At 38.0% G+C, this 14,052-nt stretch overlaps 2 protein-coding genes and 1 long non-coding RNA gene across 3 annotated transcripts; 1 reads left to right on the top strand and 2 right to left on the bottom strand.

Annotated features, from left to right (window-relative positions):
- Positions 1–1,701: 1,701 nt before the first annotated feature.
- Positions 1,702–6,219, bottom strand: LOC142537525 (uncharacterized). The gene is made up of 7 exons (XM_075643038.1): positions 5,688–6,219; positions 4,413–5,591; positions 4,075–4,247; positions 3,001–3,306; positions 2,692–2,826; positions 2,080–2,226; positions 1,702–1,977 (listed from the first exon to the last, which is right to left on the bottom strand). The coding sequence occupies exons 1-7, from the start codon at positions 6,217–6,219 to the stop codon at positions 1,702–1,704; spliced, it is 2,748 nt and encodes a 915-aa protein (XP_075499153.1).
- A 383-nt stretch (positions 6,220–6,602) lies between these two features.
- On the bottom strand, positions 6,603–8,497 carry LOC142537398 (uncharacterized). The gene is made up of 3 exons (XR_012818543.1): positions 8,286–8,497; positions 7,618–7,666; positions 6,603–6,899 (listed from the first exon to the last, which is right to left on the bottom strand). It is a non-coding gene; the product is annotated as an uncharacterized LOC142537398 (long non-coding RNA).
- A 686-nt stretch (positions 8,498–9,183) lies between these two features.
- On the top strand, positions 9,184–10,566 carry LOC142530545 (zinc finger protein CONSTANS-LIKE 5-like). Its single transcript, XM_075636380.1, has 2 exons — positions 9,184–10,015; positions 10,109–10,566. The coding sequence occupies exons 1-2, from the start codon at positions 9,266–9,268 to the stop codon at positions 10,463–10,465; spliced, it is 1,107 nt and encodes a 368-aa protein (XP_075492495.1). The 5' UTR covers positions 9,184–9,265; the 3' UTR covers positions 10,466–10,566.
- Positions 10,567–14,052: the final 3,486 nt, after the last annotated feature.

The following is a 14,052-nucleotide window of genomic DNA, read 5'->3' as shown; positions in this document are numbered from 1 at the left end:
CACCCCTGACTCGGCCTCCATACAGCTGATACGATATAACGGGATGGCACAACAGAACAAACTAGATGACACAATCCCAGCGCTCACCTCAAAAGGCTGCACTAACAACGGAATTGTTCAATCACAACTACGATTTCATGTGTATAGCCCTATCAGCCACACAATGATCCCGAGATAAACAACAGTGCCAGATAACAAAGGATATCAACAATGGGCTAACAAGAACGATAGGATTCAACATGAATGTCATAACTGTATGCCCGATGCTAAATGCCAATAATATGTCATAATAATAAACATAGATCACAACGAAGGCATTTAACAATTTACAACAGTCAACAATTCATAAACACGATCCATGTAACACAGAATGACAATTAAACATAATTTATGTTTTACCGTCGTATGTTACCGAGCTGTAACATACCTATACCAACTTGAAACTCCAATATCAACTTCTCTTCAAGACTCTCGGCCTAAACAAAACCACAATAAGCCGATCATGAAAACTACATTCCATACCAATGTACGATTTGGCACAAAAGAGAATAAAATTCGTATCTTGCTCAATATTAACTCAAATCAATATCTGCCAACTGAAAATGAAAGATAATCAATTATCTAAGTTTCTTTAGTTGAAACCATCTTCAGAATCTCAGTAGATTATTCTCAAAATTTTCAAGAACACATTGCTACTTCCAAATTCGCGGACAGAATTTCATACACTGAGCAGTTCCAGAAAAACAAGCATAATTTGCTCAATTCTTAATGAAATTTAACGAATCTTATATCATTACGTAGACAACACATAGCTCCACAACTCTTATTTCAATCACAAGTCCAGAATCCGAGCGCATATATGCCATAAACCCGAATTACAGTAGGTGTTGTACACAGCTCCAACACAGAATTCCACTTTGACACGTTTTGGTAGAAAAATCACATCAAATCCGTTTCTTATCAAAATTCGATAATTTTAGTGGCTATAGAAAGCTAACAAACAGAGCTACTAGTTTTATTTGAACCACAAGTCGAGATTTTTAACGCACAATACACAAAACTTCGAATTTCAGAAGCACAAAAACTGAACTCACCAAAATACTGCACAGAAACAGGGCTCACCAAATGGAGCTTCGATCTGCTCTCTTCCTTGCTCAAAATTCGTGTTTTATGGCTCAAAACGAAGGTACTTATGTAAGGAAGACAACCCCTCAAACTGATCGGGATTTCGACACCGGACGGAGGAGATATCGCAACTTTCCCGCAGCTGCTCAAAGGGTTGCGGGAATTGGGTTTCTTCTTTCTTTCCTTTCTCTCCCTTCTTTTCTCTTTTCAATGAGATATGTGTGTATGTATATGTATATTTATATATTTTGTATTTGGTTACTCAAATAGTAACTCAAGCCTATTTATCCAGGTCTGAATTTATTTTGCTCTCGTGTGTTATTTAAATTCTATATGTATTTTATATCGTTAAATTCTCTGATATTCTAAAATACATATTTTTAACACACTTCTTGAATTTATTTGGCATAAATAATTATTTTAATTTACAACTCAATAATTATTCTAATTATGCCAAATTATCGGATAATTAAATACAGGGCCTTACACTTCTCCACCCCTTAAACAAATTTCGTCCTCAAAATTTCTGTTTATACACATACATCTTACACACAATACGAAACCAACAATATATTACTAGGAATCAAACAGATATAGATAAGATGCTCTCATCTTCTCTTCTGTTTCCCACGTTGATTCTTCTACACCATGCCTCGACCACTGAACACGTACAAGTGGAATAACTTTATTGCGTAAAACTTTATCTTTACGATCCAAGATACAAACAGGATACTCAGTATACGATAGAGACGGATCAAGTTCAACCTCATCAAGCTGAATCACATGAGATGGATCGGGCTCATACTTACGCAACATAGAAACATGGAAAACATCGTGGATGCCAGACAAAGACTAGGGCAAATCAAAACGATAAGCGCAAGTCCCAATACGCTCAACAATCTCGTAGGGGGCAACGAAACGAGGTGAAAACTTACCTCTCATACCAAAACGAACAACACCTCTAAATGGAGAGATCCTCAGAAACACAAAATCTCCAACTTGAAATTCTAGAGGTCGACGACGTCTGTTAGCATAACTAGCTTGACGATCTTGGGCAGCTTTCATTCTCTGACAAATCAACTGAACTTTATCATGCATTTCCTGAACAATATCAGGTCCAGTCAACTGTTTCTCACCAAATTCATCCCAACAAAGAGGTGATCGACATCGTCTGCCGTACAAAGCTTCAAAAGGAGCCATACCAATAGTCACCTGGAAACTGTTGTTATATGAAAATTCTACTAGTGGTAAAGCTTCCTGCCAACTGTCTTTAAAATCCATGACCGCTGCTCGAAGCAGATCCTCGAGTGTCTGGATCGTACGCTCTGTCTGACCATCGGTCTGAGGATGGTACGCAGTACTCATCGCAAGTCGTGTACCCATTTCTTTTTGGAAACTAGTCCAAAACTTTGATGTGAATCTAGGGTCACGATCTGAGACTATTGCAACTGGAACTCCATGAAGTCTCACAACATTTTCAATATACAGACGAGCCATTTTCTTGTACGAATACGTCTTCTCATACGGAATAAAGTGTGCCGACTTAGATAATCTGTCGACAATCACCCAAATGGCATCGAAATGACGAGAAGTACTTGGCAAATGCGTGACAAAATCCATAGCCACGTGCTCCCAGTTCCACTGAGGAACCTCAAGGCTATGCAGTAATCCTCTCGGTCTCATTCGTTCTGCTTCGACTTGCTGACAGATCATACAACGAGACACAAACTCAGCCACATCCTTTTTCATATTATTCCACCAAAACTGAGACCGTAGAATATGATACATTTTCCTTCCTCCTGGGTGGATACTATATCGAGTACAATGAGCTTCTTTAAGGATGGCTGTACGCAATTCAGGAATATCTGGGACAACCAATCTACCATTCAACTGAAGAGAATCATCTGAGTGAATTGAGAAACCAGATTGGTGTCCTTGAGATACTAACTCATAAGATTTCAGAACTCGATCATCAGTTTTCTGAGCTGACTTTAAAATCTGAATCAACTCTGGCTCAACAGAAATCTGAGATACACAAACAGCATTACCTTGGATTTGAAAATCCAACCCAGAAGTGAAAATATCCTCTTGTAACTTAGAAACATAAATCGAGGATAAATTAACATCAACAATCTTACGACTCAAAGCATCGGCAATGACATTCACTTTTCCCGAATGATACTGGATCTCACAATCATAATCTTTCAAAAGATCCATCCAACGTCTCTGTCTCATATTTAGATCTGACTGAGAGAACAGATACTTCAAGCTTTTGTGATCATAATAGATTACAAATTTCTCCCCAAACAAATAATGTCTCCAAATCTTGAGAGCAAAAATGATAGCAGCTAACTCCAAGTCATGAACAGGATACTTAGACTCATGCGATTTCAACTGACGAGAACCATAGGCCACAACTCTGCCATGCTGCATCAGTACACAACTTAATCCTCGATTTGATGCATCGGTACAAACAACGAATCCTCCAGAACCACTTGGGATGGTAAGAACTGGTGCAGAAGTCAATCTCTTCTTCAACTCGACAAAACTTGACTCACATTCATCAGGCCAAATGAATCTTTGATTTTTCTGAGTCAGTTGAGTGATAGGTCTAGCAATCTTTGAGAAATTTTCGATAAATCTCCGGTAATAACCAGCTAAACCCATGAAACTACGAATGTCTGGCACATTGGTCGGTCGTGCCCAGTTCAGAACTGCTTCCAGTTTACTTGGATCGACATAAATACGATGTTGAGATATGACATGGCCCAGAAACACCACTTTATCTAACCAAAACTCACACTTGGATAGTTTGGCGTACAACTGCTTCTTGTGAAGAATTCGAAGAACTATCCTCAAGTGTTTGGCATGCTCTTCCTCGGACTTTGAATAAACAAGAATATTATCGATGAATACAATCACAAAACGATCGAGATATTTATGAAATACTCGATTCATCAAGTCCATAAACACAGCAGGAGCGTTGGTCAAACCAAAAGGCATAACCAAAAATTCAAAGTGTTTGTATCTCGTGCGAAAAGCTGTTTTCGACACATCTTCTTGTATAACTCGCACTTGATGGTACCCAGAACGGAGATCAATCTTAGAATACACCGAAGTACCTTACAACAGATCAAATAATTCATCAATCCTAGGGAGTGGATATTTATTCTTGACAGTAGACTTATTCAGTTGCCGATAATCAATACACATCCGCATCTTTCCATCTTTCTTCTTGACAAATAGAATCGGTGCACCCCACGGTGAAGAACTCGGACGAATATAACCTTTACTCAACAAATCATGTAATTGTTCTTTCAATTCTTTCAGCTCAACAGGGGCTAAACGATATGGTGCTCGAGATATGGGTTCAGTTCCTGGCATTAATTCGATACTGAACTCAACTTCTCGTTCTGGTGGAAAACCAGGAATCTCTTCTGGAAACACATCAGGAAACTCACAGACTACAGGAATATCATAAATCCGTCTCTCATCTTGCGATAGATCAACAGCATAAATCAAAAAACCTTCATGACCAAAATCTAACAATCGATTCATCTCAATGGCAGAAACTAGAGGAATCTTGGCTTGAGAACCACGGCCATAAAAATTCCATTTAGGAGCAAAGCTAGGCCTGAAACGAACTATTCCTTGATAACAGTCAACAGTGGCACGATTTTCAGTCAAAAAATCCATACCAACGATACAATCAAAGTCATGCATAGGTAGAACTATGAGATTCAGATATAGAACATTTTCATCGTGAAACAAAACCGCATTGAACCGCACATTATCAGTGATAATCATTTTGCCCATCGGAATAGCAACAGATAGATTGGAATTCATACTAGTGGTGCAAAGATCATGCGAAACAACGAATGCATGAGAAACAAAGGAATGAGATGCTCCGGTATCAAATAACACTCGTGCTATAAAACCACATAGAGTACAGTTACCAGAAATGACAGTACCTGGAGCTGCCTGAGCCTCATCCTCAGTCAAGGGAAATACATGAACAGATGACTGATTCTGTGGACCACCTTGCCCTCTGCTCTGATGTGAAGGGCGACTAGGCTGATGGGAAGACTGGGACGCTGTTGGAATTCTATTACTTTGAGCTCCACTACCTGTCTGGGCTGATTTCCACGTCTTACTAGGACAAACTCTAGAAAAATGACCTGGCCGACCACAATTATTACAAACCCCTTGAACTCCAACACACTGATTATTGGAATGCTTGCCTCCATAGTGATCACAGTAAGGTCCACTATAACGATATCCACCACGGTTCCCTGAACTCCCTGATCTCGAAGAACTAGAACCAGGCTTCTTAAATTGTTTTCCACGTGGACGAAGAGATGTAGAACCAGATGAACTGAATTGTTGCCTCCCCGACTGATGATGTTGGGTAGAAACTCGATTGCCACTCCTCTTAAGACTAGCTTCAGCCCTTTTTGCTATTTCCACTGGTTCAAGATAATTCAGTGGCTTACCGGTAGAAACAAAAGGGTGCAGATGATCGTTCAATCCTTCAATGAAACTTTCGACGACAGCAACCTAACTCGCAGCAACATGAGGAGCATATCTCAGCATAGCATAAAAAGAATCTGCATACTCCGCAACTGACATATCGCCTTGTTTCAGGTTATGAAACTCAGAAGCCTTACAACTGTAGAATGATGGAAAACAATAACTCTCCTTAAACTTCAGCTTGAATATATCCCACGATGGAACAATCCTCTGAGCATCTAAAGTCATCAATGTAGTAGACCTCCACATTTTAGCACGATCTTTCAAATGATGCACAGCTAATCTCAATCGACACTCTGGAGGATACTCGATCAAATCAAACAATTCCTCAATCTCAGAAATCCATAATTCAGCTTTCTCGGCTCCCTCTGAACCACTGAATCGAGGTGGATGCATAGAATGGAAACGCGCAACTAATTCATCCTTCCTAAGCTGCTCTAGCTGATCAGCAGCTTGCTCAACAAAAGTATCATCAACAACACGGGCACGAGGTCTACCACGTCCACGACCTCGACCTCGAACTAAAGGAATCTCATCAATATGAATTTCTCCACCTCCCTCCATTCTATACGATAAAACATCAAAACAATTAGAATGGAAGTAAACAAAACATATAACCACATAAGTATGTTGTCAAGTAGCATACATAGGCGCAACAACCATTTTAGTGCCAAGACTCAAGTGTCCTAGACTCTAGTTCGAGCGTATCCCAGTTTACGCTCTGATACCAAGTTGTGAGGCCCATTTACTCTAACGACAATTAATGATCAAACAATAATGGTTTGACTTAAAGCTGGAGCGGAAAAAGGTTTAAAATACTTTAAAACGGACCTCAGGGCCTAGAAAAAATTCGGCATGACCTCCCCGTAAGTAGGACATCCCGAAAACTCAAACAGCAGTTTATATCAAAATATACTCCACCTAGAGTCATTAAAACAAAACCAAAGTTAAACAACCTATAGCCGCACTGGCCAGGACTAAACAGAAATTAGAACTTACCAAATACTCACCAGATCATAAATATCACAGAGTCGACTCAGAACATTGCAAAAACAACCAAATACCACTACAGATACACGAGGCATCTCTCCGGCAAATAGACTACAATACAAGACTGAAACAAACCCAAGACATACATATAGACTAACTGGGAGACTCCACTGAACAGGACCAAGCAATCCAACCTCAATCCCGAGCTCCACTGGCGGAACCTCGGCCTGATGCTGCAAAATGACTCGGGAGATCTACCATGGTGCCCAAAAGCAACCACAGTAGCCCCCCCAGTAAACAACTGAGGTTAGGATTCTGGTATGAAATAGTCCAACAATAACAATAACAGAAATCATGCATAATCATATAATGAAATGTGATATGCAATGCATGAAAGGCTCAACGAATAATCGGGATAACAGGAGCCAACAAATGGTACGATAACAACTGGAATAATGCTCGAGCAACAACACAGGGGAGCTACATCGTCATGCAGCTAAACCGTCCTGCCAAGTATGCGAGGTATGCCAAGCTGTGGTGAATAACACCCCTGACTCGGCCTCCATACAGCTGATACGATATAACAGGATGGCACAACAGAACAAACTAGATGACACAATCCCAGAGCTCACCTCAAAAGGCTGCACTAACCACGGGATTGTTCAATCACATCTACGATCTCATGCGTATAGGCCTATCAGCCACACAATGATCCCGAGATAAACAACAGTGCCAGATAACAACGGATATCAACAATGGGCTAACAAGAACGATAGGGCTCAATATGAATGTCATAACTGTATGCCCGATGCTAAATGCCAATAATATGTCATAATAATAAACATAGATCACAACGAAGGCATTTAACAATTTACAACAGTCAACAATTCATAAACACGATCCATGTAACACCGAATGACAATTAAACATAATTTATGTTTTACCGTCGTATGTTACCGAGCTGTAACATACCTATACCAACTTGAAACTCCAATATCAACTTCTCTTCAAGACTCTCGGCCTAAAAGAAACCACAATAAGCCGATCATGAAAACTACATTCCATACCAATGTACGATTTGGCACAAAAGAGAATAAAATTCGTATCTTGCTCAATATTAACTCAAATCAATATCCGCCAACTGGAAATGAAAGATAACTCAATTATCTAAGTTTCTTTAGTTGAAACCATCTTCAGAATCTCAGTAGATTATTCTCAAAATTTTCAAGAACACATTGCTACTTCTGAATTCGCGGACAGAATCTCATACACTGAGCAGTTCCAGAAAAACAAGCATAATTTGCTCAATTCTTAATGAAATTTAACGAATCTTATATCATTACGTAGACAACACATAGCTCCACAACTCTTATTTCAATCACAAGTCTAGAATCCGAGCGCATATATGCCATAAACTCGAATTACAGTAGGTGTTGTATACAGCTCCAACACAGAATTCAATTTTGACACGTTTTGGTAGAAAAATCACATCAAATCCGTTTCTTATCAAAATTCGATGATTCTAGTGGCTATAGAAAGCTAACAAACAGAGCTACAAGTTTTATTTGAATCACAAGTCGAGATTCTTAACGCACAATACACAAAACTTCGAATTTCAGAAGCACAAAAACTGAACTCACCAAAATACTGCACAAAAACAGGGCTCACGAAATGGAGCTTCGATCTGCTCGCTTCCTTGCTCAAAATTCGTGTTTTATGGCTCAAAACGATGGTACTGATGTAAGGAAAACAACCCCTCAAACCGATCGAAATTTCGACACCGGACGGAGGAGATATCGCAACTTTCCCGCAGCTGCTCAAAAGGTTGCGGGAATTGGGTTTCTTCTTTCTTTCCTTTCTCTTCCTTCCTTTTCTCTTTTCAATGAGATATGTGTGTATGTATATGTATATTTATATATTGTGTATTTGGTTACTCAAATAGTAACTCAAGCCTATTTATCCCGGTCTGAATTTATTTTGCTCTCGTGTGTTATTCAAACTCTATATGTATTTTATATCGTTAAATTCTCCGATATTCTAAAATACATATTTTTAACACACTTCTTGAATTTATTTGATATAAATAATTATTAATTTACAACTCAATAATTATTCTAATTATGCCAAATTATCGGATAATTAAAACAGGGCCTTACAGAAACAATATATAATATCGATATAAAAAATTTTATACCATAATTTCAATACGATATACGATATATAATTTTCGGTATATTACGGTATGATATAATATATCATCCCTAATAATATCAGAACTGGTAAACGAATACATACATATGTATGTATATAATGTTTTCTTATGGTTAATTATTAGGTATCTTTTTAGATCATTCGCGTGTCTACAGTTTTTCATATTGGTAAATCCGAGGGAAGGTGTAATAAACAATTTATTAAATCCAATGTCCAGCACAGTCAAAAAACAACTACTTGGCACAAAAATCTCATCAAATCTTTATTGTGGCTGATACAAATGCCACGTGTTAGCACAGCCTCAAGATTTTCCTCCTCGTACAAAGCTAACACAACCACAGCCAATTCATACCATTATTGGGAGAGAAACCAATCCAAATTTCAGTTTCCCAAAAAAACAAATACGGAAATGGGTAGTGGCGGAGCGGCCAGTACCAGGTGTTTCCCTCCGGCGTTCCACGAGGCGGCCAAGCCTTGTGACTACTGCAAGTCCGCGGCGGCACTGCTCTTCTGCCGGCCAGAATCCGCCTTCATGTGCATGTCCTGTGATTCCAAGGTGCACAACAGCATCTTGGCGCTCAAGCACGAACGTGTGTGGATGTGCGAGGTGTGTGAGCAAGCACCTGCCGCCGTCACCTGCAAGGCTGACGCCGCCGCCCTCTGCGTCACCTGTGACAACGACATCCATTGTGCTAACCCTCTCGCCCGCCGCCACGAGCGCTCCCCTGTTTTGCCCTTCTACGACACGGCTGAATCCATGCTTCTCAAGACCTCCACAACCGCCGCCTCCGCCTTTCCAGCACCCACCAGCAACTCCACTGATCGATTAGACTCTTTCATCACACAAAACAGCTATATCACCGATTCTCGGGTCTCCGCGAACCCGATTCCTGCAACCAAATTTCTCGACAACAGCCGTTTCGTGAAGCCAGTGGAATTCTTGTTCTCGGGCTCGGATCAGTTTTTTGATTTCGACAGCTTCCAAATTCCCTCTCAGCCTTGCGGCGACAGCGTCGTCCCGGTGCAAACAACCACAAAACCTCCGGTCACGGCACATTTAGCGGACAACTCGCCAGAAATCCAGTTTGACATCGATTTCAAGAAATCCAACATCACTTCCTACACCAACAGCTACAAGAACCCATCTCTCAGCCGCAGCGTAAGCACAATCTCTCAATTACCTAATCAAACAATTGAGTATAACTGATAATTGCACCGAGAATAACTAAATGTCGCCTAAATTTAACCTCAGATTTCATCATCTACAATGGAGGTGGGCGTTGTTCCTGATGGAAGTACTCTGTCCGAAACATCATATCCTTTTGCAAGAACTGTTCCCAGCGTCGATCTTAGCGGAAATCAAGGGACGCAGGTGGCGGACATGGACAGGGAAGCTAGGGTTCTGAGGTACAGGGAGAAGAAGAAGAACAGGAAATTCGAGAAGACGATTCGTTATGCTTCGCGAAAGGCTTACGCAGAAACCCGACCACGGATTAAAGGCCGGTTCGTGAAAAGAACCGATTCCGAGCCTTATATCAACCGGTTTTTCGGCTCCGGTTCGGGTAACTTCATCATCGATGCTAGATACGGCGTCGTTCCAACGTTCTGATGCGATGGGTTGAAGAATCAAGATGTACTACTATTAATCTGTAATCAAATTAATTAATTGCTTTCTATATGTGAAATAAATGAAAGAAAGTTTTAGAAGAACATTCTCTTATGGTTGACAATATAGAGTAAAGTTACATATGTTTAAAATATAAATTAAAAGGGAGAAAAAATCTATTTCTATTAACAATTATATTATACAACAATAAAAAGGATATATGCTATTAGATTAAATAAATATCAAACTATAAATCAAGATAATGAAAATGGATATTTTCATCAAAAATGCTATAATGAGACAATATTATAGTTCTTTATTAGTGAGATAAGTCAATAATACTCGTATTTACAATAAAATAATATTTTTTTAATAAATAACTCAAATAAGATATATTTCTCACAATTTTGACTAATTTGTGTTTCTAAAAAGTATACATAGATATTGATAACTTTTGGGAAGTATTTGCAATTAGATAAATTGGTTTTAGATACGAAAAGGTGTCTGTTCAAGTTTCCCACAAGTCATTATGATCATTAATTGGTGGTCCATAATATATTTTTCTTGGTTCATGGCAACTTGGGATCTGAATCTGAATTCTGATTGGCCGACAAGTCTTTTCATCATTCCAAAAAATAATTGTTTAAAATTTAGATATATTCATTTAAAAAATCTAACCTATCTTTCATGATTGTACCAAATTTCAATTCTGAAATTCCCACCACGAGCCAAACGCCTTGCTAAGTTATTTATTCCTGGCACGCCATGTGTGTGTATATTTCAAATTTTTGTGTAAAATAAATTTTATATGAAAAATTCATATATTATAATAAAATTAAAAATTTTGAAAATAGTTTTTTAATGTTATTTACGATATAATCATTTAAAAATTCAAAAAATATATAAATATAAAAAAATATTTTATCTAGATATTGTAGTTATAGATAAGATATAAAATTTACTAATTATGTCATTTTTATTCAATAAAATGGTTTATTTTTGTAATTTGAGAACTTGTGTATTATTTTTATTTATAATATACAATTATTAATACAATAAATATAGTATAGTACACACACACAAATATATACATACATACATACATACATACATATATATATATATAAATTAAAAGAGAAACCAAATTGCTTAATTCGAGATACACATAATTTAAAAAACTACTATTAATTAAATTCAATTAAGTATACCAATTTTTTCGTTTGAATAATTATATAGTACATATATTCGTAATTAAATTCGCATATTATCAGTGTAAGTTTCCATTATTTAGTAATTATCACATTACTTAAAATGTCATTCTTGTGACAATTTTAGTCAAAAATAAAAAAAAATGTAGACAATTGACTACCATATTTGTGGGGACCCGAACTTAATTCAATTCTTAAGCACTTTCTGGGAATAATTAATCAATTAAAATAAACAGGGTCTAAATTTTTTTTTTAAAATACGAGAGTACGCAGCATATGAAAAAAGTTCTATCTCATTTACAAGATCACTATTCAGATCTAAGTACAAGTCCTGTACAATCTTAAATCATAATAACTACTGTTTCTTCACTACATCTCAGGTGATATAACAGATATACACCTAAGTCCGGATCTCCACGCTAACTGTCTTCTCTCATCCTCTTCTTGACCCTGATTCAGCCCCACCTGTTGTCATGCACACATACAAAACAAGACAACAGCCGGATAACTCCGGTGAGAATAAATCCCAGTATAAACAATTTAACATGCAATCATATAGAAACATATACAAAAGCATATAACAGTTATCATTAACATGTAGCAAATCAACAAACATGAATGATATAAAACTGTAAATCAACTAGTCATCACAAACTCGACTCAAACAACGCGTCGTCTCAGACTCGACTCAACTCCAACCTAGGGATCCCAATGTCTGGATATTGATCATTATATCGAATCTCAGTCGATAGGAATGAATCAACCCTAAACGGCATCGATATAATTCATATATCCAGTGTCTGGGCGAAACAGCCGCAGAATTGACGAATCAGTTAAGAATTAAGCGAATCAGCCAATAACTAGACGAATCAGCCAGTAATTAAGCGAATCAGCCAAGGTTTAGACGAATCAGTCGATAACTAGACGAATCAGCCAATAATCAGACGAATCAGCCGGTGACTAGGCGAATCAGCCAATGACTAAACGAATCAGTAGTCAATACATGCAGTGGCTATAAATCAATAGACTATAAACATCAATCTCATCAATTACAAATATCAATGTAATAAACTAAGTATGTGATTTAGGGAGACTCGAGTCAAACCTCACTCGAGTTGTGCAATCCCAACTCAACATTAATTTATATCTTTATTTCTGATACTCTGACTCTGTCGAAGTCTCGAACTCAAAGCCTGTCAATACTCAATCTGACAATAACAATATTGAGGGTACGACATCAATACACCACTCAATCAATACTGGATATAATCAGAATTCAATCAAATTTTGTTTCAACAATATGATGTCATAATTTCAATATATCCAGCACTACCATATCAGTCAGATATCAATTCTAACATCTCATGTTTGATAACAATTCAATTCTGATATCAAATCTCAATCAACTCAACTCTGAAAATCATAACAATTCTATATTGTATCTATTCTTCAGTCTGATTTCGATTATACGATGTCTAACATGTCAAGAACATCATATATGAATCCTATCAGATTCTGACAAAACCATAATTTCAAATCATATTTAAACGTAGCAAAACTTACGTCCAGTTGAAGTCTACGTTGATAGGAACACAGTACCGAAGTCGGATTCAAAATCAGACGGACGGATCAAACTATAAGGCGTAAGGATTTCTTCCAAAGCTTTCTCGGTTCTTTCCTTCTGATTTCCCTTCTTTTCTTCCGTCCCTTTACTGAAGGAATGATATATATATATCAACTTGCATGTTAACGCAACGTGGCTGATTTTCCATATTTTGCAAGCGGCGCTCGGGCGGTTAATCTTTACCGCTCGGGCGCGGAATTTTCTGTCGAGATACTCAACTGAACATCTCCTGGCGCTCGGGCGGTAATATTCTACCGCTCGGGCGCCAAACATTCTGTCCATGAAGTAAACTCATGGTGCATTGGCGCTCGGGCGGTTCTTTTCTACCACTCGGGCGCCAGATGTTCGGTCCAACATCTTGGCTTATATGTAACGATGCCCTGCTTCTTCATTTGAGTTCCTATAACCTCAATTCTGTCAATTAATCAACGTCTGATTACAGCAATTAAATCTCGGGCATTACATTTCTCCCCCCCTTAGATAGGATTTCGTCCTCGAAATCCCAGGCAATCAGATCATATCATAGGGAATCATATCAAACCAGGAAGAAATGTATACAAAGGCTAACAGAAAACTTACCTCAATAAAACAATTCTAGAATCTTTATCTCATCTCGGATTTTGTTTTACAAATAGTTTCTTCAGTATCATAACGATTCCATTGAAATTTCACAAACGGAATAGTCTTCATTCTGAGGTGTTTTTCCTTCCGATCAAGAATCTGAATCGACTTTTCGAAATAACTCAATGTCTCGTCCA

The sequence above is a fragment of the Primulina tabacum genome, chromosome 2, assembly GCF_025594145.1.
Source record: "Primulina tabacum isolate GXHZ01 chromosome 2, ASM2559414v2, whole genome shotgun sequence".
Taxonomy (NCBI): Eukaryota; Viridiplantae; Streptophyta; class Magnoliopsida; order Lamiales; family Gesneriaceae; genus Primulina; species Primulina tabacum.
Note: the sequence above shows the minus strand (reverse complement) of the source record. Positions and strands in the feature narration are given on the sequence as shown.